This window comes from Engystomops pustulosus, unplaced genomic scaffold (assembly GCF_040894005.1).
Source record: "Engystomops pustulosus unplaced genomic scaffold, aEngPut4.maternal MAT_SCAFFOLD_26, whole genome shotgun sequence".
Classification (NCBI taxonomy): Eukaryota; Metazoa; Chordata; class Amphibia; order Anura; family Leptodactylidae; genus Engystomops; species Engystomops pustulosus.
In genome coordinates this window covers 49,606-73,562 of record NW_027284962.1, presented here as the reverse complement: position 1 = coordinate 73,562, position 23,957 = coordinate 49,606, and the positions used below count along the sequence as shown (strand labels likewise).

Sequence of the window (23,957 nt, the reverse complement as noted above, 5' to 3'; positions counted from 1 at the left end):
CAGAGGAGGAGGAGGAGGAGCAGCAGAGGAGGAGAAGGAGGAGCAGCAGAGGAGGAGGAGGAGGAGCAGAGGAGGAGGAGGAGGAGCAGCAGAGGAGGAGGAGGAGGAGCAGCAGCAGAGGAGGAGGAGGAGCAGCAGCAGAGGAGGAGGAGGAGGAGCAGCAGAGGAGGAGGAGGAGCAGCAGAGGAGGAGGAGGAGCAGCAGAGGAGGAGGAGGAGTAGAGCAGCAGAGGAGGAGGAGGAGTAGAGCAGCAGAGGAGGAGGAGGAGTAGAGGAGGACAAGAGGAGGAGGAGATACAATACAGAACACTGGCTGCAGAGTACAGCAGTGTGAGGACACTTAGAGAAACTAGAATCCTGGAACATAGATTCATACATCACAGTCCTGCTGCTACTAACAATAATAGTAATACATTTATTTCCTTTAAAAAGTAGATACACAACATACACAAAGGTGTGATTACACTTCTCCCCAAGGCCGATGCCCAACACTGGCTACACAGAGCCCAGCAGTGTCAGGACCCCTCCAGCCCCTCACATGGTTAGAAGTGACGGCATCGCCGGCTGCTGTGCCCTCTGCCCACACTGCCCTCACTGCCCTCTGCACAGCATGAGCAGCAGCAGGACCCCGGAGACTGCTGCGGAGCAACAACAACATGCAAACTTACTGACACAGCTGCAGCATCTAAGCTAACAACCAGCAATGAGCCTACTGGACTCCTCAATGATAGGAAGGTACTGCAAGAGAGCGGCGCCCCCAAAACCCCTGGCGCCCCCTGACGTCTATAGAGCCTGGCGCGTACCCCCACCCCTGTAACATCTCCAGTGCGGCGAGTCCCCATTTCCCCACAACGTCTCCAGATGCACATTACTGGGGGGGAGCAGAGGGCACATTACTGGGGGGGAGCAGAGGGCACATTACTGGGGGGGGAGCAGAGAGCACATTACTGGGGGGGAGCAGAGAGCACATTACTGGGGGGGAGCAGAGGGCACATTACTGGGGGGGGGAGCAGAGGGCACATTACTGGGGGGGGGAGCAGAGGGCACATTACTGGGGGGGGAGCAGAGGGCACATTACTGGGGGGGGAGGCAGAGGGCACATTACTGGGGGGGAGGCAGAGGGCACATTAGTGGGGGGGGAGGCAGAGGGCACATTAGTGGGGGGGAGGCAGAGGGCACATTACTGGGGGCGGAGGCAGAGGGCACATTACTGGGGGCGGAGGCAGAGGGCACATTACTGGGGCGGAGGCAGAGGGCACATTACTGGGGGCGGAGGCAGAGGGCACATTACTGGGGGGGAGGTAGAGGGCACATTACTGGGGGGGAGGCAGAGGGCACATTACTGGGGGGGAGGCAGAGGGCACATTACTGGGGGAGGGGGCAGAGGGCACATTACTGGGGGTGGGCAGAGCGCACATTACTGGGGGTGGGCAGAGCGCACATTACTGGGGGGAGGGGACAGAGCGCACATTACTGGGGGGAGGGGACAGAGCGCACATTACTGGGGGGAGGGGACAGAGCGCACATTACTGGGGGGAGGGGACAGAGCGCACATTACTGGGGGGAGGGGACAGAGCGCACATTACTGGGGGGAGGGGACAGAGCGCACATTACTGGGGGGAGGGGACAGAGCGCACATTACTGGGGGGAGGGGACAGAGCGCACATTACTGGGGGGAGGGGACAGAGCGCACATTACTGGGGGGAGGGACAGAGCGCACATTACTGGGGGGGGAGGCAGAGCACACATTACTGGGGGGGGAGGCAGAGCACACATTACTGGGGGGGAGGCAGAGCACACATTACTGAGAGGGAGGCAGAGGGCACATTACTGGGGGGGAGGCAGAGAGCCCAGGAGCCAGGCCGTACGAGGACAACAAACCACAGAGGAGGGAAGCCCCAGGCAGAGCCCAGGAGCCGGCAAGTAGAAGGACAACAGAACAGTCTACAGAGGAGGGAAGCCACAGGCAGAGCCCAGGAGCCGGCATGTAGAAGGACAACAGAACAGACCACAGAGGAGGGAAGCCCCAGGCAGAACCCAGGAGCCGGCCCGTAGAAGGACAACAGAGCAGTCCACAGAGGAGGGAAGCCACAGGCAGAGCCCAGGAGCCGGCCCGTAGAAGGACAACAGAGCAGTCCACAGAGGAGGGAAGCCACAGGCAGAGCCCAGGAACCGGCACGTAGAAGGACAACAGAGCAGACCACAAAGGAGGGAAGCCACAGGCAGGGCCCAGGAGCCGGCCCGTAGAAGGACAACAAAGCAGACCACGGAGGAGCGAAGCCACAGGCAGAGCCCAGGAGCCGGCCCATAGAAGGACAACAGAACAGACCATAGAGGAGAGAAGCCCCAGGCAGAGCCCAGGAGCCGGCCGTAGAAGGACAACAGAGCAGACCACAGAGGAGGGAAGCCCCAGGCAGAGCCCAGGAGCCGGCCCATAGAAGGAAATCAAACCACAGAGGAGGGAAGCCCCAGGCAGAGCCAGGAGCCGGCCAGTACAAGGACAATAAAGCAGATCAGAGAGGAGGGAATCCACAGGCAGAGCCCAGGAACTAGCCCGTAGAAGGAAAACAGAGCACAGAGGAAGGAAGCCCCAGGCAGAGCCCAGGAGCCGGCCAGTACAAGGACAACAAAGCAGATCAGAGAGGAGGGAATCCACAGGCAGAGCCCAGGAACTAGCCCGTAGAAGGAAAACAGAGCACAGAGGAGGGAAGCCACAGGCAGAGCCCAGGAGCCGGCCTGTAGAAGGACAACAAAGCAGATCAGAGAGGAGGGAATCCACAGGCAGAGCCCAGGAACCGGCCCGTAGAAGGAAAACAGAGCACAGAGGAAGGAAGCCCCAGGCAGAGCCCAGGAGCCGGCCAGTACAAGGACAACAGAGCACAGAGGAGGGAAGCCCCAGGCAGAGCCCATGAGCCGTCCCGTAGAAGGACAACAGAGCAGACCACAGAGGAGGGAAGCCACAGGCAGAGCCCAGGACCCGGCCCGTAGAAGGAAAACAGAGCAGACCACAGAGGGGCCATTGTGACAACTTATCACCCTTTCATCCACTGCCCGAGCCCATCTATGGTACAAATCAATGTTAGCTGCTGGAGTCCTAGTCCTGAAGACATCATACACGGTTACATATGACGGGCAGGCTGTCGGAAGAGCCTCCTTCCTCTACATCTTGTCCATTTGACTAGTAATGTCCCATGCCACACATTCTCTGGCAGAACATTAACCCTTATTAATGGGAACCCAAGAGACCGGACAGAACTTCCTCTGCTCGGGGAACAAGACATATTTTGGTCAAGGTCATACAATTCCCATCTCCAGCTGTCCTATGGAATAACTCAGCTCGGGTGCCCTCTGTACACAGAGGCCTGGCCAACCATGATGAGGACCATATGTACGAAACACGTGCAGGTTCCAAGAACAACACGAACCCATGAGTCAGGAGATGCAACAACAACAACATGCCACCACTTGGCACAATAGGAGGGTCACGCCACCAGCTTTGTGGATTATAGAGCTTTCAGGAGATCCATGAAACAGTGACCAAAGGCGCCCTTCATATTAGGAACCAAACCGTCTCCACCCCGTTCTGTCCCCCGCCAGGCCTGGACCATACATGATGTCCATCATTCTGTGACCAAATCCAACTATGATGGAGAAACACCATTCATATTTACCTTCCCCTCGCTCCTTCACCGTCCATCTCACTCTATACCTTCCCCTCGCTCCTCCGTCCATCTCACTCTTTACCTTCCCCTCGCTCCTCCTCCGTCCATCTCACTCTTTACCTTCCCCTCGCTCCTCCTCCGTCCATCTCACTCTTTACCTTCCCCTCGCTCCTCCTCCATCCATCTCACTCTTTACCTTCCCCTCGCTCCTCCTCCGTCCATCTCACTCTCTACCTTCCCCTCGCTCCTTCACCGTCCATCTCACTCTTTACCTTCCCCTCACTCCTCCTCCCTCCATCTCACTTTTTACCTTCCCCTCGCTCCTTCACCGTCCATCTCACTCTTTACCTTCCCCTCGCTCCTCCTCCCTCCATCTCACTCTTTACATTCCCCTCGCTCCTTCACCGTCCATCTCACTCTTTACCTTCCCCTCGCTCCTCCTCCCTCCATCTCACTCTTTACCTTCCCCTCGCTCCTCCTCCATCCATCTCACTCTTTACCTTCCCCTCGCTCCTCCTCCCTCCATCTCACTCTTTACCTTCCCCTCGCTCCTCCTCCCTCCATCTCACTCTTTACCTTCCCCTCGCTCCTCCTCCCTCCATCTCACTCTTTACCTTCCCCTCGCTCCTCCTCCCTCCATCTCACTCTTTACCTTCCCCTCGCTCCTCCTCCCTCCATCTCACTCTTTACCTTCCCCTCGCTCCTCCACCGTCCATCTCACTCTTTACCTTCCCCTCGCTCCTCCTCCGTCCATCTCACTCTTTACCTTCCCCCCGCTGCTCCTCCGTCCATCTCTCTCTTTACCCTACCCTCGCTCCTTCACCGTCCATCTCACTCTTTACCTTCCCCTCGCTCCTCCTCCGTCCATCTCACTCATTACCTTCCCCTCGCTCCTCCTCCGTCCATCTCACTCATTACCTTCCCCTCGCTGCTCCTCCATCCACCTCTCTCTTTACCTTTGCCTTGCTCCTCCTCCGTCCATCTCACTCTTTACCTTCCCCTCGCTCCTCCTCCCTCCATCTCACTCTTTACCTTCCCCTCGCTCCTCCTCCTTCCATCTCACTCTTTACCTTCTCCTCGCTGCTCCTCCGTCCATCTCACTCTTTACCTTCCCCCCGCTGCTCCTCCGTCCATCTCTCTCTTTACCCTACCCTCGCTCCTTCACCGTCCATCTCACTCTTTACCTTCCCCTCGCTCCTCCTCCGTCCATCTCACTCATTACCTTCCCCTCGCTCCTCCTCCGTCCATCTCACTCATTACCTTCCCCTCGCTGCTCCTCCATCCACCTCTCTCTTTACCTTTGCCTTGCTCCTCCTCCGTCCATCTCACTCTTTACCTTCCCCTCGCTCCTCCTCCCTCCATCTCACTCTTTACCTTCCCCTCGCTCCTCCTCCTTCCATCTCACTCTTTACCTTCTCCTCGCTGCTCCTCCGTCCATCTCACTCTTTACCTTCCCCTTGCTGCTCCTCCGTCAATCTCACTCTTTACCTTCCCCTCGCTCCTCCTCCCTCCATCTCACTCTTTACCTTCCCCTCGCTCCTCCTCCCTCCATCTCCTCATTTACTTCCCCTAGCTCCTCCACCGTCCATCTCACTCTTTACCTTCCCCTCGCTCCTCCTCCCTCCATCTCACTCATTACCTTCCCCTCGCTGCTCCTCCATCCACCTCTCTCTTTACCTTTGCCTTGCTCCTCCTCCGTCCATCTCACTCTTTACCTTCCCCTCGCTCCTCCTCCCTCCATCTCACTCTTTACCTTCCCCTCGCTCCTCCTCCTTCCATCTCACTCTTTACCTTCTCCTCGCTGCTCCTCCGTCCATCTCACTCTTTACCTTCCCCTTGCTGCTCCTCCGTCAATCTCACTCTTTACCTTCCCCTCGCTCCTCCTCCCTCCATCTCACTCTTTACCTTCCCCTCGCTCCTCCTCCCTCCATCTCACTCTTTACCTTCCCCTCGCTCCTCCTCCCTCCATCTCCTCATTTACTTCCCCTAGCTCCTCCACCGTCCATCTCACTCTTTACCTTCCCCTCGCTCCTCCTCCCTCCATCTCACTCTTTACCTTCCCCTCGCTCCTCCACCGTCCATCTCACTCTTTACCTTCCCCTCGCTCCTCCTCCGTCCATCTCACTCTTTACCTTCCCCCCGCTGCTCCTCCGTCCATCTCTCTCTTTACCCTACCCTCGCTCCTTCACCGTCCATCTCACTCTTTACCTTCCCCTCGCTGCTCCTCCGTCCATCTCACTCTTTACCTTCCCCTCGCTGCTCCTCCGTCCATCTCACTCTTTACCTTCCCCTCGCTGCTCCTCCGTCCATCTCACTCTTTACCTTCCCCTCGCTCCTCCTCCGTCCATCATATTCTTTACCTTCCCCTCGCTGCTCCTCCGTCCATCTCACTCTTTACCTTCCCCTCGCTGCTCCTCCGTCCATCTCACTCTTTACCTTCCCCTCGCTGCTCCTCCGTCCATCTCACTCTTTACCTTCCCCTCGCTGCTCCTCCGTCCATCTCACTCTTTACCTTCCCCTCGCTGCTCCTCCGTCCATCTCACTCTTTACCTTCCCCTCGCTGCTCCTCCCTCCATCTCTCTTTTTACCTTCCCCTCGTTGCTCCTCGACCGTCCATCTCACTCTTTACCTTCCCCTCGCTCCTTCACCGTCCATCTCACTCTTTACCTTCCCCTTGCTCCTCCTCCCTCCATCTCACTCTTTACCTTCCGCTCGCTCCTCCTCCGTACATCTCACTCTTTGCCCCCACTATATACACCCCCAGACACCTGACATCTACCGTACACTGCTCCAGGCCCCCTATATACACTCCCAGACCCCTCACATCTACCGTACACTGCGCCAGCCCCCTATATACACCCCAAGATCCCTCACATCTACCGTACACTGTGCCAGCCCCCTATATACACCCCAAGATCCCTCACATCTACCGTACACTGTGCCAGCCCCTATATACACCCCCAGACCACTCACATCTACCCAACACTGCGCCTATATACACCCCCAGAGCCCCCACCCTGTATAAACCCTGCACATCTATTACCGTCCTCCATGTCTGTCGTCTTCTCCTCACATGAATATTCTATAGATCTGGAACTGAAGATCACAGATCAGGTGATGGCGCGTCACACTACACCAGCCCTCCGACACCTGACACCCCGTCCCTGTCCCGCTGACTCCAGCATCATCATCGCACCCGCCCAGGATGGCGGCATCATCGCACCCGCCCAGGATGGCGGCATCATCGCACCCGCCCAGGATGGCGGCATCATCGCACCCGCCCAGGATGGCGGCATCATCGCACCCGCCCAGGATGGCGGCATCATCGCACCCGCCCAGGATGGCGGCATCATCGCACCCGCCCAGGATGGCACCATCACCATCGCACCCGCCCAGGATGGCGGCACCATCACCATCGCACCCGCCCAGGATGGCGGCACCATCACCATCGCACCCGCCCAGGATGGCGGCACCATCACCATCGCACCCGCCCAGGATGGCGGCACCATCACCATCGCACCCGCCCAGGATGGCGGCACCATCACCATCGCACCCGCCCAGGATGGCGGCACTATCACCATCGCACCCGCCCAGGATGGCGGCATTATCACCATCGCACCCGCCCAGGATGGCGGCATTATCACCATCGCACCCGCCCAGGATGGCGGCATTATCACCATCGCACCCGCCCAGGATGGCGGCATTATCACCATCGCACCCGCCCAGGATGGCGGCATTATCACCATCGCACCCGCCCAGGATGGCGGCATTATCACCATCGCACCCGCCCAGGATGGCGGCATTATCACCATCGCACCCGCCCAGGATGGCGGCATTATCACCATCGCACCCGCCCAGGATGGCGGCATTATCACCATCGCACCCGCCCAGGATGGCGGCATTATCACCATCGCACCCGCCCAGGATGGCGGCATTATCACCATCGCACCCGCCCAGGATGGCGGCATTATCACCATCGCACCCGCCCAGGATGGCGGCATTATCACCATCGCACCCGCCCAGGATGGCGGCATTATCACCATCGCACCCGCCCAGGATGGCGGCATTATCACCATCGCACCCGCCCAGGATGGCGGCATTATCACCATCGCACCCGCCCAGGATGGCGGCATTATCACCATCGCACCCGCCCAGGATGGCGGCATTATCACCATCGCACCCACCCAGGATGGCGGCATTATCACCATCGCACCCGCCCAGGATGGCGGCATTATCACCATCGCACCCGCCCAGGATGGCGGCATTATCACATGCACCCAGGATGGCGGCATTATCACATGCACCCAGGATGGCGGTATTATCACATACACCCAGGATGGCGGCATTATCACATGCACCCAGGATGGCGGCATTATCACATGCACCCAGGATGGCGGTATTATCACATACACCCAGGATGGCGGTATTATCACATACACCCAGGATGGCGGTATTATCACATGCACCCAGGATGGCGGTATTATCACATGCACCCAGGATGGCGGTATTATCACATACACCCAGGATGGCGGTATTATCACCATCACATACACCCAGGATGGCGGTATTATCATCACATGCACCCAGGATGGCGGTATTATTATTATTGTTATTATCTGGCACAGACATCTCATTCCTGCGGTGACGTGCACATAGCTGCGGTATTACGAGACTTGCTGCGGCACGTTCCTCATGTACATAACACTGACAATACTGTGCGGTATATACAGGACACCAGAGGAGGAGGAGAACCCCTTATATAGACCCCGAGGGGCTTATTATACCTCTGTGTGACACAACAATCCCCTACCCCGAGGCCAGGAACAGACCAACCTTCCGAAATAAGCAGCACCCCCAACATCCACACACGTCACATGACTGCTCCCCCCAACATCCACACACGTCACATGACTGCTCCCCCCAACATCCACACACGTCACATGACTGCTCCCCCCAACATCCACACACGTCACATGACTGCTCCCCCCAACATCCACACACGTCACATGACTGCTCCCCCCACATGATATTCCCCCTGTGGTGCCAGCGGCAGGGAACCCCCCATGCACTTACGTATGGCGACTGTGCCCATGGTGCCGACACTGCGCTGCTACGTCCTCAGGTGTTTACATCTCACAGCTGCCAACTGATGACACTCACCTGCACACAGGTATCCAAGGGGTGGAGCACACAACTGCCGGCACCACATACCTGCACACAGGTATCCGGGGGCGGAGCACACACCTGCCGGCACCACATACCTGCACACAGGTATCCGGGGGCGGAGCACACACCTGCACACAGGTATCCGGGGGCCGAGCGCACACCTGCACACAGGTATCCGGGGGCCGAGCACACACCTGCCGGCACCTCATTGCTCCACACAGGTATCCGGGGGCGGAGCACACACCTGCCGGCACCACATACCTCCACACAGGTATCCGGGGGCGGAGCACACACCTGCCGGCACCACATACCTGCACACAGGTATCCGGGGGCGGAGCACACACCTGCCGGCACCACATACCTGCACACAGGTATCCGGGGGCCGAGCACACACCTGCCGGCACCTCATTGCTCCACACAGGTATCCGGGGGCGGAGCACACACCTGCCGGCACCACATACCTCCACACAGGTACCCGGGGGCGGAGCACACGCCTGCCGGCACCACATACCTGCACACAGGTGTCCGGGGGCGGAGCACACGCCTGCCGGCACCACATACCTGCACACCGGTATCCGGAGGCGAAGCACACGCCTGCCGGCACCACATACCTCCACACAGGTATCCGGGGGCGGAGCACACGCCTGCCGGCACCTCATTGCTCCACACAGGTATCCGGGGGCGGAGCACACACCTGCCGGCACCACATACCTGCACACAGGTATCCGGGGGCGGAGCACACACCTGCCGCCACCTCATTGCTCCACACAGGTATCCGGGGGCCGAGCACACACCTGCACACAGGTATCCGGGGGCCGAGCACACACCTGCCGGCACCTCATTGCTCCACACAGGTATCCGGGGGCGGAGCACACACCTGCCGGCACCACATACCTCCACACAGGTATCCGGGGGCGGAGCACACACCTGCCGGAACCACATACCTGCACACAGGTATCCGGGGGCGGAGCACACACCTGCCGGCACCACATACCTGCACACAGGTATCCGGGGGCCGAGCACACACCTGCCGGCACCTCATTGCTCCACACAGGTATCCGGGGGCGGAGCACACACCTGCCGGCACCACATACCTCCACACAGGTATCCGGGGGCGGAGCACACACCTGCCGGCACCACATACCTGCACACAGGTATCCGGGGGCGGAGCACACACCTGCCGGCACCACATACCTGCACACAGGTATCCGGGGGCGGAGCAAACACCTGCCGGCACCACATACCTGCACACAGGTATCCGGGGGCGGAGCACACACCTGCCGGCACCACATACCTGCACACAGGTATCCGGGGGCGGAGCACACACCTGCCGGCACCACATACCTGCACACAGGTATCCGGGGGCGGAGCACACACCTCCCGGCACCACATACCTGCACACAGGTATCCGGGGGCGGAGCACACACCTGCCGGCACCACATACCTGCACACAGGTATCCGGGGGCGGAGCACACACCTGCCGGCACCACATACCTGCACACAGGTATCCGGGGGCGGAGCACACACCTGCCGGCACCTCATTGCTCCACACAGGTATCCGGGGGCGGAGCACACACCTGCACACAGGTATCCGGGGGCGGAGCACACGCCTGCCGGCACCTCATTGCTCCACACAGGTATCCGGGGGCGGAGCACACACCTGCCGGCACCACATACCTGCACACAGGTATCCGGGGGCGGAGCACACACCTGCCGGAACCTCATTGCTCCACACAGGTATCCGGGGGCCGAGCACACACCTGCACACAGGTATCCGGGGGCCGAGCACACACCTGCCGGCACCTCATTGCTCCACACAGGTATCCGGGGGCGGAGCACACACCTGCCGGCACCTCATTGCTCCACACAGGTATCCGGGGGCGGAGCACACACCTGCCGGCACCACATACCTGCACACAGGTATCCGGGGGCGGAGCACACACCTGCCGGCACCACATACCTGCACACAGGTATCCGGGGGCCGAGCACACACCTGCCGGCACCACATACCTGCACACAGGTATCCGGGGGCCGAGCACACACCTGCCGGCACCTCATTGCTCCACACAGGTATCCGGGGGCGGAGCACACACCTGCCGGCACCACATACCTCCACACAGGTATCCGGGGGCGGAGCACACACCTGCCGGCACCACATACCTGCACACAGGTATCCGGGGGCGGAGCACACACCTGCCGGCACCACATACCTGCACACAGGTATCCGGGGGCGGAGCACACACCTGCCGGCACCACATACCTGCACACAGGTATCCGGGGGCGGAGCACACACCTGCCGGCACCACATACCTGCACACAGGTATCCGGGGGCGGAGCACACACCTGCCGGCACCACATACCTGCACACAGGTATCCGGGGGCGGAGCACACACCTGCCGGCACCACATACCTGCACACAGGTATCCGGGGGCGGAGCACACACCTGCCGGCACCACATACCTGCACACAGGTATCCGGGGGCGGAGCACACACCTGCCGGCACCTCATTGCTCCACACAGGTATCCGGGGGCGGAGCACACACCTGCCGGCACCTCATTGCTCCACACAGGTATCCGGGGGCGGAGCACACACCTGCACACAGGTATCCGGGGGCGGAGCACACGCCTGCCGGCACCACATTGCTCCACACAGGTACCCGGGGGCGGAGCACACACCTGCCGGCATCACATACCTGCACACAGGTATCGGGGCGCGCACGGCCCGTAACACATGGGGCGCGCACGGCCCGTAACACATGGGGCGCGCACGGCCCGTAACACATGGGGCGCGCACGGCCCGTAACACATGGGGCGCGCACGGCCCGTAACACATGGGGCGCGCACGGCCCGTAACACATGGGGCGCGCACGGCCCGTAACACATGGGGCGCGCACGGCCCGTAACACATGGGGCGCGCACGGCCCGTAACACATGGGGCGCGCACGGCCCGTAACACATGGGGCGCGCACGGCCCGTAACACATGGGGCGCGCACGGCCCGTAACACATGGGGCGCGCACGGCCCGTAACACATGGGGCGCGCACGGCCCGTAACACATGGGGCGCGCACGGCCCGTAACACATGGGGCGCGCACGGCCCGTAACACATGGGGCGCGCACGGTCAGTTACACATGGGGCGCACGGTCAGTTACACATGGGGCGCACGGTCAGTAATACATGGGGCGCACGGTCAGTTACACATGGGGCGCACGGTCAGTTACACATGGGGCGCACGGTCAGTTACACATGGGGCGCACGGTCAGTTACACATGGGGCGCACGGTCAGTTACACATGGGGCGCACGGTCAGTAATACATGGGGCGCACGGTCAGTAATACATGGGGCGCACGGTCAGTTACACATGGGGCGCACGGTCAGTTACACATGGGGCGCACGGTCAGTTACACATGGGGCGCACGGTCAGTTACACATGGGGCGCACGGTCAGTTACACATGGGGCGCACGGTCAGTTACACATGGGGCGCACGGTCAGTTACACATGGGGCGCACGGTCAGTTACACATGGGGCGCACGGTCAGTAATACATGGGGCGCACGGTCAGTAATACATGGGGCACACGGTCGGGCAGTAACCGCCCCTTTATGTGCACATTGTTTTGTCAGACACAGAATTGGCGCAGACACAGAGACGCTCAATCAGCACAAAGTACCAGAAAACTGGCGCAGACACTAGAACAGATCTGCCCCGTGTGTTATAGAGAAGAGAACCACCAGGGGGTAGAGCAGGGGAAGAGGGGGCAGGTGCAGCCCCATAGAATCTTGCCTGTCCATATGAGGGGTCCCTGTCTCTCTGTGGGGGCTGTCACCCTATATGAGGGGTCCCTGTCTCTCTGTGGGGGGCCGTCACCCTATATGAGGGGTCCCTGTCTCTCTGTGGGGGGCTGTCACCCTATATGAGGGGTCCCTGTCTCTCTGTGGGGGGCTGTCACCCTATATGAGGGGTCCCTGTCTCTCTGTGGGGGCTGTCACCCTATATGAGGGGTCCCTGTCTCTCTGTGGGGGGCTGTCACCCTATATGAGGGGTCCCTGTCTCTCTGTGGGGGGCTGTCACCCTATATGAGGGGTCCCTGTCTCTCTGTGGGGGGCTGTCACCCTATATGAGGGGTCCCTGTCTCTCTGTGGGGGGCTGTCATCCTATATGATGGGTCCCTGTCTCTCTGTGGGGGCTGTCACCCTATATGAGGGGTCCCTGTCTCTCTGTGGGGAGCTGTCACCCTATATGAGGGGTCCCTGTCTCTCTGTGGGGGCTGTCACCCTATATGAGGGGTCCCTGTCTCTCTGTGGGGGGCTGTCACTCTATATGAGGGGTCCCTGTCTCTCTGTGGGGGGCTGTCACCCTATATGAGGGGTCCCTGTCTCTCTGTGGGGGGCTGTCACCCTATATGAGGGGTCCCTGTCTCTCTGTGGGGGTGCTCGTAACACATGGGGCGCGCACGGCCCGTAACACATGGGGCGCGCACGGCCCGTAACACATGGGGCGCGCACGGCCCGTAACACATGGGGCGCGCACGGCCCGTAACACATGGGGCGCGCACGGCCCGTAACACATGGGGCGCGCACGGCCCGTAACACATGGGGCGCGCACGGCCCGTAACACATGGGGCGCGCACGGCCCGTAACACATGGGGCGCGCACGGCCCGTAACACATGGGGCGCGCACGGCCCGTAACACATGGGGCGCACGGTCAGTTACACATGTGGCGCACGGTCAGTTACACATGGGGCGCACGGTCAGTAATACATGGGGCGCACGGTCAGTAATACATGGGGCGCACGGTCAGTAATACATGGGGCGCACGGTCAGTAATACATGGGGCGCACGGTCAGTTACACATGGGGCGCACGGTCAGTTACACATGGGGCGCACGGTCAGTTACACATGGGGCGCACGGTCAGTTACACATGGGGCGCACGGTCAGTTACACATGGGGCGCACGGTCAGTTACACATGGGGCGCACGGTCAGTTACACATGGGGCGCACGGTCAGTAATACATGGGGCGCACGGTCAGTAATACATGGGGCGTACGGTCAGTTACACATGTGGCGCACGGTCAGTTACACATGGGGCGTACGGTCAGTTACACATGGGGCGCACGGTCAGTTACACATGGGGCGCACGGTCAGTTACACATGGGGCGCACGGTCAGTTACACATGGGGCGCACGGTCAGTAATACATGGGGCGCACGGTCAGTTACACATGGGGCGCACGGTCAGTTACACATGGGGCGCGCGGTCAGTAATACATGGGGCGCGCGGTCAGTTACACATGGGGCGCGCGGTCAGTTACACATGGGGCGCACGGTCAGTTACACATGGGGCGCACGGTCAGTTACACATGGGGCGCACGGTCAGTTACACATGGGGCGCACGGTCAGTTACACATGGGGCGCACGGTCAGTTACACATGGGGCGCACGGTCAGTTACACATGGGGCGCACGGTCAGTTACACATGGGGCGCACGGTCAGTTACACATGGGGCGCACGGTCAGTTACACATGGGGCGCACGGTCAGTAATACATGGGGCGCACGGTCAGTTACACATGGGGCGCACGGTCAGTTACACATGGGGCGCACGGTCAGTAATACATGGGGCACACGGTCGGGCAGTAACCGCCCCTTTATGTGCACATTGTTTTGTCAGACACAGAATTGGCGCAGACACAGAGACGCTCAATCAGCACAAAGTACCAGAAAACTGGCGCAGACACTAGAACAGATCTGCCCCGTGTGTTATAGAGAAGAGAACCACCAGGGGGCAGCGCAGGGGAAGAGGGGGCAGGTGCAGCCCCATAGAAACCTGCCTGTCCATATGAGGGGTCCCTGTCTCTCTGTGGGGGCTGTCACCCTATATGAGGGGTCCCTGTCTCTCTGTGGGGGGCCGTCACCCTATATGAGGGGTCCCTGTCTCTCTGTGGGGGGCCGTCACCCTATATGAGGGGTCCCTGTCTCTCTGTGGGGGGCTGTCACCCTATATGAGGGGTCCCTGTCTCTGTGTGGGGGGCTGTCACCCTATATGAGGGGTCCCTGTCTCTCTGTGGGGGGCTGTCATCCTATATGAGGGGTCCCTGTCTCTCTGTGGGGGGCTGTCACCCTATATGAGGGGTCCCTGTCTCTCTGTGGGGGGCTGTCACCCTATATGAGGGGTCCCTGTCTCTCTGTGGGGGGCTGTCACCCTATATGAGGGGTCCCTGTCTCTCTGTGGGGGGCTGTCACCCTATATGAGGGGTCCCTGTCTCTCTGTGGGGGGCTGTCACCCTATATGAGGGGTCCCTGTCTCTCTGTGGGGGCTGTCACCCTATATGAGGGGTCCCTGTCTCTCTGTGGGGGGCTGTCACCCTATATGAGGGGTCCCTGTCTCTCTGTGGGGGGCTGTCACCCTATATGAGGGGTCCCTGTCTCTCTGTGGGGGGCTGTCACCCTATATGAGGGGTCCCTGTCTCTCTGTGGGGGGCTGTCATCCTATATGAGGGGTCCCTGTCTCTCTGTGGGGGGCTGTCACCCTATATGAGGGGTCCCTGTCTCTCTGTGGGGGGCTGTCACCCTATATGAGGGGTCCCTGTCTCTCTGTGGGGGGCTGTCACCCTATATGAGGGGTCCCTGTCTCTCTGTGGGGGGCTGTCACCCTGTATGAGGGGTCCCTGTCTCTCTGTGGGGGGCTGTCACCCTATATGAGGGGTCCCTGTCTCTCTGTGGGGGGCTGTCACCCTGTATGAGGGGTCCCTGTCTCTCTGTGGGAGGCTGTCACCCTATATGAGGGGTCCCTGTCTCTCTGTGGGGGGCTGTCACTCTATATGAGGGGTCCCTGTCTCTCTGTGGGGGCTGTCACCCTATATGAGGGGTCCCTGTCTCTCTGTGGGGGCTGTCACCCTATATGAGGGGTCCCTGTCTCTCTGTGGGGGCTGTCACCCTATATGAGGGGTCCCTGTCTCTCTGTGGGGGGCTGTCACTCTATATGAGGGGTCCCTGTCTCTCTGTGGGGGGCTGTCACCCTATATGAGGGGTCCCTGTCTCTCTGTGGGGGGCTGTCACCCTATATGAGGGGTCCCTGTCTCTCTGTGGGGGCTGTCACCCTATATGAGGGGTCCCTGTCTCTCTGTGGGGGGCTGTCACCCTATATGAGGGGTCCCTGTCTCTCTGTGGGGGGCTGTCATCCTATATGAGGGGTCCCTGTCTCTCTGTGGGGGCTGTCACCCTATATGAGGGGTCCCTGTCTCTCTGTGGGGAGCTGTCACCCTATATGAGGGGTCCCTGTCTCTCTGTGGGGGCTGTCACCCTATATGAGGGGTCCCTGTCTCTCTGTGGGGGGCTGTCACCCTATATGAGGGGTCCCTGTCTCTCTGTGGGGGCTGTCACCCTATATGAGGGGTCCCTGTCTCTCTGTGGGGGCTGTCACCCTATATGAGGGGTCCCTGTCTCTCTGTGGGGGCTGTCACCCTATATGAGGGGTCCCTGTCTCTCTGTGGGGGGCTGTCACCCTATATGAGGGGTCCCTGTCTCTCTGTGGGGGGCTGTCACCCTATATGAGGGGTCCCTGTCTCTCTGTGGGGGGCTGTCACCCTGTATGAGGGGTCCCTGTCTCTCTGTGGGGGCTGTCACCCTGTATGAGGGGTCCCTGTCTCTCTGTGGGGGGCTGTCACCCTATATGAGGGGTCCCGGTCTCTCTGTGGGGGCTGTCACCCTGTATGAGGGGTCCCTGTCTCTCTGTGGGGGGGGGCTGTCACCCTATATGAGGGGTACCTGTCTCTCTGTGGGGGCTGTCACCCTGTATGAGGGGTCCCTGTCTCTCTGTGGGGGGCTGTCACCCTGTATGAGGGGTCCCTGTCTCTCTGTGGGGGACTGTCACCCTGTATGAGGGGTCCCTGTCTCTCTGTGGGGGGCTGTCACCCTATATGAGGGGTCCCTGTCTCTCTGTGGGGGGCTGTCACCCTGTATGAGGGGTCCCTGTCTCTCTGTGGGGGCTGTCACCCTATATGAGGGGTCCCTGTCTCTCTGTGGGGGGCTGTCACCCTATATGAGGGATCCCTGTCTCTCTGTGGGGGGATGTCACCCTATATGAGGGGTCCCTGTCTCTCTGTGGGGGGATGTCACCCTATATGAGGGATCCCTGTCTCTCTGTGGGGGGATGTCACCCTATATGAGGGGTCCCCGTCTCTCTGTGGGGGATGTCACCCTATATGAGGGATCCCCGTCTCTCTGTGGGGGGCTGTCACCCTATATGAGGGGTCCCCGTCTCTCTGTGGGGGCTGTCACCCTATATGAGGGGTCCCTGTCTCTCTGTGGGGGGCTGTCACCCAATATGAGGGGTCCCTGTTTCTCTGTGGGGGGCTGTCACCCTGTATGAGGGGTCCCTGTCTCTCTGTGGGGAGCTGTCACCCTGTATGAGGGGTCCCTGTCTCTCTGTGGGGGGCTGTCACCCTATATGAGGGGTCCCCGTCTCTCTGTGGGGGGCTGTCACCCTATATGAGGGGTCCCCGTCTCTCTGTGGGGGCTGTCACCCTATATGAGGGGTCCCTGTCTCTCTGTGGGGAGCTGTCACCCTATATGAGGGGTCCCCGTCTCTCTGTGGGGGGCTGTCACCCTGTATGAGGGGTCCCTGTCTCTCTGTGGGGGGCTGTCACCCTATATGAGGGGTCCCTGTCTCTCTGTGGGGGCTGTCACCCTATATGAGGGGTCCCTGTCTCTCTGTGGGGGGCTGTCACCCTATATGAGGGGTCCCTGTCTCTCTGTGGGGAGCTGTCACCCTATATGAGGGGTCCCTGTCTCTCTGTGGGGGGCTGTCACCCTATATGAGGGGTCCCTGTCTCTCTGTGGGGGGCTGTCACCCTATATGAGGGGTCCCTGTCTCTCTGTGGGGGGCTGTCACCCTATATGAGGGATCCCTGTCTCTCTGTGGGGGGATGTCACCCTATATGAGGGATCCCTGTCTCTCTGTGGGGGGCTGTCACCCTGTATGAGGGGTCCCTGTCTCTCTGTGGGGGGCTGTCACCCTATATGAGGGGTCCCTGTCTCTCTGTGGGGGGCTGTCACCCTATATGAGGGGTCCCTGTCTCTCTGTGGGGGGCTGTCACTCTATATGAGGGGTCCCTGTCTCTCTGTGGGGGGCTGTCACCCTATATGAGGGGTCCCTGTCTCTCTGTGGGGGGCTGTCATCCTATATGAGGGGTCCCTGTCTCTCTGTGGGGGGCTGTCACCCTATATGAGGGGTCCCTGTCTCTCTGTGGGGGGCTGTCACCCTATATGAGGGGTCCCCGTCTCTCTGTGGGGGGATGTCACTCTATATGAGGGGTCCCTGTCTCTCTGTGGGGGGCTGTCACCCTATATGAGGGGTCCCTGTCTCTCTGTGGGGGCTGTCACCCTATATGAGGGGTCCCTGTCTCTCTGTGGGGGGCTGTCACCCTAAATGAGGGGTCCCTGTCTCTCTGTGGGGGGCTGTCACCCTATATGAGGGGTCCCTGTCTCTCTGTGGGGGGCTGTCACCCTATATGAGGGGTCCCTGTCTCTCTGTGGGGGCTGTCACCCTGTATGAGGGGTCCCTGTCTCTCTGTGGGGGGCTGTCACCCTATATGAGGGGTCCCTGTCTCTCTGTGGGGGGCTGTCACCCTGTATGAGGGGTCCCTGTCTCTCTGTGGGGGCTGTCACCCTATATGAGGGGTCCCTGTCTCTCTGTGGGGGGCTGTCACCCTATATGAGGGGTCCCTGTCTCTCTGTGGGGGGCTGTCACCCTATATGAGGGGTCCCTGTCTCTCTGTGGGGGGCTGTCACTCTATATGAGGGGTCCCTGTCTCTCTGTGGGGGGCTGTCACCCTATATGAGGGGTCCCTGTCTCTCTGTGGGGGGCTGTCACCCTATATGAGGGGTCCCTGTCTCTCTGTGGGGGGCTGTCACCCTGTATGAGGGGTCCCTGTCTCTCTGTGGGGGCTGTCACCCTATATGAGGGGTCCCTGTCTCTCTGTGGGGGGCTGTCACACTATAAGAGGGGTCCCTGTCTCTCTGTGGGGGGCTGTCACCCTATATGAGGGGTCCCTGTCTCTCTGTGGGGGGCTGTCACCCTATATGAGGGGTCCCTGTCTCTCTGTGGGGGCTGTCACCCTATATGAGGAGTCCCTGTCTCTCTGTGGGGGGCTGTCACCCTATATGAGGGGTCCCTGTCTCTCTGTGGGGGGCTGTCACCCTATATGAGGGGTCCCTGTCTCTCTGTGGGGAGCTGTCACCCTATATGAGGGGTCCCTGTCTCTCTGTGGGGAGCTGTCACCCTGTATGAGGGGTCCCTGTCTCTCTGTGGGGGGATGTCACCCTATATGAGGGGTCCCTGTCTCTCTGTGGGGGGCTGTCACCCTATATGAGGGGTCCCTGTCTCTCTGTGGGGGGCTGTCACCCTATATGAGGGGTCCCTGTCTCTCTGTGGGGAGCTGTCACCCTATATGAGGGGTCCCTGTCTCTCTGTGGGGGGCTGTCACCCTATATGAGGGGTCCCTGTCTCTCTGTGGGGGGCTGTCACCCTATATGAGGGGTCCCTGTCTCTCTGTGGGGGCTGACACCCTATATGAGGGGTCCCTGTCTCTCTGTGGGGGGCTGACACCCTATATGAGGGGTCCCTGTCTCTCTGTGGGGGCTGTCACTCTATATGAGGGGTCCCTGTCTCTCTGTGGGGGGCTGTCACCCTATATGAGGGGTCCCTGTTTCTCTGTGGGGGGCTGTCACTCTATATGAGGGGTCCCTGTTTCTCTGTGGGGGGCTGTCACTCTATATGAGGGGTCCCTGTTTCTCTGTGGGGGGCTGTCACCCTATATGAGGGGTACCTGTCTCTCTGTGGGGGCTGTCACCCTGTATGAGGGGTCCCTGTCTCTCTGTGGGGAGCTGTCACCCTATATGAGGGGTCCCTGTCTCTCTGTGGGGGGCTGTCACCCTATATGAGGGGTCCCTGTCTCTCTGTGGGGGGCTGTCACCCTATATGAGGGGTCCCTGTCTCTCTGTGGGGGGCTGTCACCCTATATGAGGGGTCCCTGTCTCTCTGTGGGGGGCTGTCACTCTATATGAGGGGTCCCTGTCTCTCTGTGGGGGGCTGTCACTCTATATGAGGGGTCCCTGTCTCTCTGTGGGGGCTGTCACCCTATATGAGGGATCCCTGTCTCTCTGTGGGGGGCTGTCACTCTATATGAGGGGTCCCTGTCTCTCTGTGGGGGGCTGTCACCCTGTATGAGGGGTCCCTGTCTCTCTGTGGGGGGCTGTCACCCTGTATGAGGGGTCCCTGTCTCTCTGTGGGGGGCTGTCACCCTGTATGAGGGGTCCCTGTCTCTCTGTGGGGGGCTGTCACTCTATATATATGAGGGGTCTCTGTCTCTCTGTGGGGGCTGTCACCCTATATGAGGGGTCTTCCAGGCCTCGGTCGCTGTGCAGACAGGCGGGGGATGCGGTACCGGAACGGTTCTCTCCTCACCTGTATATCCGTTCCTCCCGGTCCCGCCCTCCTCCTCCTCTCCGGCCGGCGCCATCTTGCAGTGACGACATCGAACGACTGACAGGAGGTGCTGAGGCCCCGCCCAGGTCCGGTCACATGAGTTCTCCCTGTCCTCACGTGACCGGACCTGGGCGGGGCCTCAGCGCCTCCTGTCAGCCTCCGCACATTGTGAAGCAGGAGGGGGCGGGTCATTGCGGAGCCACCAATCATGTAGCGGGAGAGAGCTGCCCTGTGATTGGCTGCTGTGTGTTTCCATGCACCTCATTGGGGCTCTTTCAAATTACCTGCGGCTTTTCCGTGTGATTTTTTTGGAGTTTCCTGTTGGATGTAACTTAGCGGTGTGTCATTAGTGATACATGAGGCGATTGGTCTTTAGTGATTGGAAACTTTATGAAACAAAAGTCGCAATAATATCCCAATAGATCCCTACGAAGATATCTCCCAGCAGATCCCTCCACAGATCACTCCGCAGATCTCCCAGCAGATCCCTACACAGATCCCTCCGCAGATCCCTCCACAGATCACTCCGCAGATCCCTCCACAGATCACTCTGCAGATCTCCCAGCAGATCACTCCGCAGATCTCCCAGCAGATCCCTCCACAGATCACTCCGCAGATCCCTCCACAGATCACTCCGCAGATCCCTCCACAGATCACTCTGCAGATCTCCCAGCAGATCACTCCGCAGATCTCCCAGCAGATCCCTACACAGATCCCTCCGCAGATCTCTCAGCAGATCCTTACGCAGATCCCTCCACAGTTCTCCCAGCAGATCCCTACACAGATCCCTCCGCAGATCTCCCAGCAGATCCCTACACAGATCCCTCCGCAGATCTCCCAGCAGATCCCTACACAGATCCCTCCGCAGATCTCCCAGCAGATCCCTACACAGATCCCTCCGCAGATCTCCCAGCAGATCCTTACGCAGATCCCTCCACAGTTCTCCCAGCAGATCCCTCCACAGATCACTCCGCAGATCTCCCAGCAGATCCCTACACAGATCCCTCCGCAGATCTCCCAGCAGATCCTTACGCAGATCCCTCCACAGTTCTCCCAGCAGATCCCTCCACAGATCACTCCGCAGATCTCCCAGCAGATCCTTACGCAGATCCCTACACAGATCCCTCCGCAGTTCCCTTTGCGCAGTCATTGGCCGGTGCAGATTGCCCACAGAAGAGACGCAGCTTCCACATGTGGATTCAGGTGATAACTCCGGGACACGGCAGGACACCATGAAAAGCCGCGGCACAAGTCTGATACGTGCGCCCAATGCGGCTCACCTACTAAGGGCCGCGCTGCATTTCCACCGGACTTTTCACCGTTTTCAGGGATCGCACAACTGTGACAGGTATAAAAGAGGGGCTTGTGCTGGGATTGTGTCGCATGCGATCTGATTGTGCATGCGACAGAAATAAGGCGCCGGCCGCTGGACGATCTGGCTGATTTGGACTCAGCGCGGGATTTAACTTTCAAATTGTGTCACAATCCAATGCACCTACATGCACCAGGAAGAAGACGTTGAATTCTGGGGACCTGAGCGGGGAAGCGACACATGCAGGATATCGGGCCACGATCTTAGTGACTCCCCGCACAGCGCATTATACACGGACAATGTACTTACATGCACCAGGAAGAAGAAGGTGAACTCCAGGGACCTGAGTGGGGAAGTGACACATGCAGGATATCGGGGGCAGGATCTTAGTGACTCCCCGCACAGCGCATTATACACGGACAATGCACTTACATGCACCAGGAAGAAGAAGGTGAACTCCGGGGACCTGAGCGGGGAAGCGACACATGCAGGATATCGGGTGCACGATCTTAGTGACTCCCCGCACAGCGCATTATACACGGACAATGCACTTACATGCACCAGGAAGAAGAAGGTGAACTCCGGGGACCTGAGCGGGGAAGTGACACATGCAGGATATCAGGTGCACGATCTTAGTGACTCCCCGCACAGCGCATTATACACGGACAATGCACTTACATGCACCAGGAAGAAGAAGGTGAACTCCGGGGACCTGAGCGGGGAAGTGACACATGCAGGATATCGGGGGCAGGATCTTAGTGACTCCCCGCACAGCGCATTATACATGGACAATGCACTTACATGCACCAGGAAGAAGAAGGTGAACTCCAGGGACCTGAGCGGGGAAGTGACACATGCAGGATATCGGGTGCAGGATCTTAGTTACTCCCTGCACAGCGCATTATACACGGACAATACACTTACATGCACCAGGAAGAAGAAGGTGAACTCCGGGAACCTGAGCGGGGAAGTGACACATGCAGGATATCGGGCGCAGGATCTTAGTGACCCCCCGCACAGCACATTATACACGGACAATGCACTTACATGCACCAGGAAGAAGAAGGTGAACTCCGGGAACCTGAGCGGGGAAGCGGCACATGCAGGATATCGGGCGCAGGATCTTAGTGACTCCCCGCACAGCGCATTATACACGGACAATGCACTTACATGCACCAGGTAGAAGAAGGTGAACTCCTGGGACCTGAGCGGGGAAGCGACACATGCAGGATATCGGGTGCAGGATCTTAGTGACTCCCTGTACAGCGCATTATACACGGACAATGCACTTACATGCACCAGGAAGGAGAAGGTGAACTCCAGGGACCTGAGCGGGGAAGCGACACATGCAGGATATCGGGCCACGATCTTAGTGACTCCCCGCACAGCGCATTATACACGCACAATGCACTTACATGCACCAGGAAGAAGGTGAACTCCTGGAACCTGAGCGGGGAAGCGGCACATGCAGGATATCGGGCGCAGGATCTTAGTGACTCCCTGCACAGCGCATTATACACGGACAATGCACTTACATGCACCAGGAAGGAGAAGGTGAACTCCGGGGACCTGTGCGGGGAAGCGACACATGCAGGATATCAGACCTAGGATCTTAGTGACTCCCTGCACAGCGCATTATACACGGACAATGTACTTACATGCACCAGGAAGAAGAAGGTGAACTCCAGGGACCTGAGTGGGGAAGTGACACATGCAGGATATCGGGGGCAGGATCTTAGTGACTCCCCGCACAGCGCATTATACATGGACAATGCACTTACATGAACCAGGAAGAAGAAGGTAAACTCCGGGGACCTGAGCGGGGAAGTGACACATGCAGGATATCAGGTGCACGATCTTAGTGACTCCCCGCACAGCGCATTATACACGAACAATGCACTTACATGCACCAGGAAGAAGAAGGTGAACTGCTGGGACCTGAGCGGGGAAGCGACACATGCAGGATATCAGGTGCACGATCTTAGTGACTCCCCGCACAGCGCATTATACACGGACAATGCACTTACATGCACCAAGAAGAAGGTGAACTCCGGGGACCTGAGCGGGGAAGCGACACATGCAGGATATCAGGCGCAGGATCTTAGTGACTCCCCGCACAGCGCATTATACACGGACAATGCACTTACATGCACCAGGAAGAAGAAGGTGAACTCCTGGGACCTGAGCGGGGAAGTGACACATGCAGGATATCGGGTGCAGGATCTCAGTGACTCCCTGCACAGCGCATTATACACGGACAATGCACTTACATGCACCAGGAAGAAGAAGGTGAACTCCAGGGACCTGAGCGGGGAAGCCACACATGCAGGATAT

General features: G+C 59.5%; 1 protein-coding gene across 3 annotated transcripts in view; it reads right to left on the bottom strand.

Annotated features, from left to right (window-relative positions):
• LIPE (lipase E, hormone sensitive type) overlaps positions 1 to 20,406 on the bottom strand; it is a 55,738-nt gene extending 35,332 nt beyond the window's left edge. For 2 of the 3 annotated variants that reach the window (XM_072131487.1, XM_072131488.1), the window contains exon 1: positions 20,291 to 20,406. In XM_072131487.1, coding sequence (XP_071987588.1) covers positions 20,291 to 20,345 — 55 coding nt within the window. In that variant the 5' untranslated portion in view covers positions 20,346 to 20,406. Of the gene's footprint in view, positions 1 to 8,734; positions 8,835 to 20,290 lie in introns of those variants that run through there. The other variant, XM_072131489.1, reaches the window with a different exon arrangement.
• Positions 20,407 to 23,957: the final 3,551 nt, after the last annotated feature.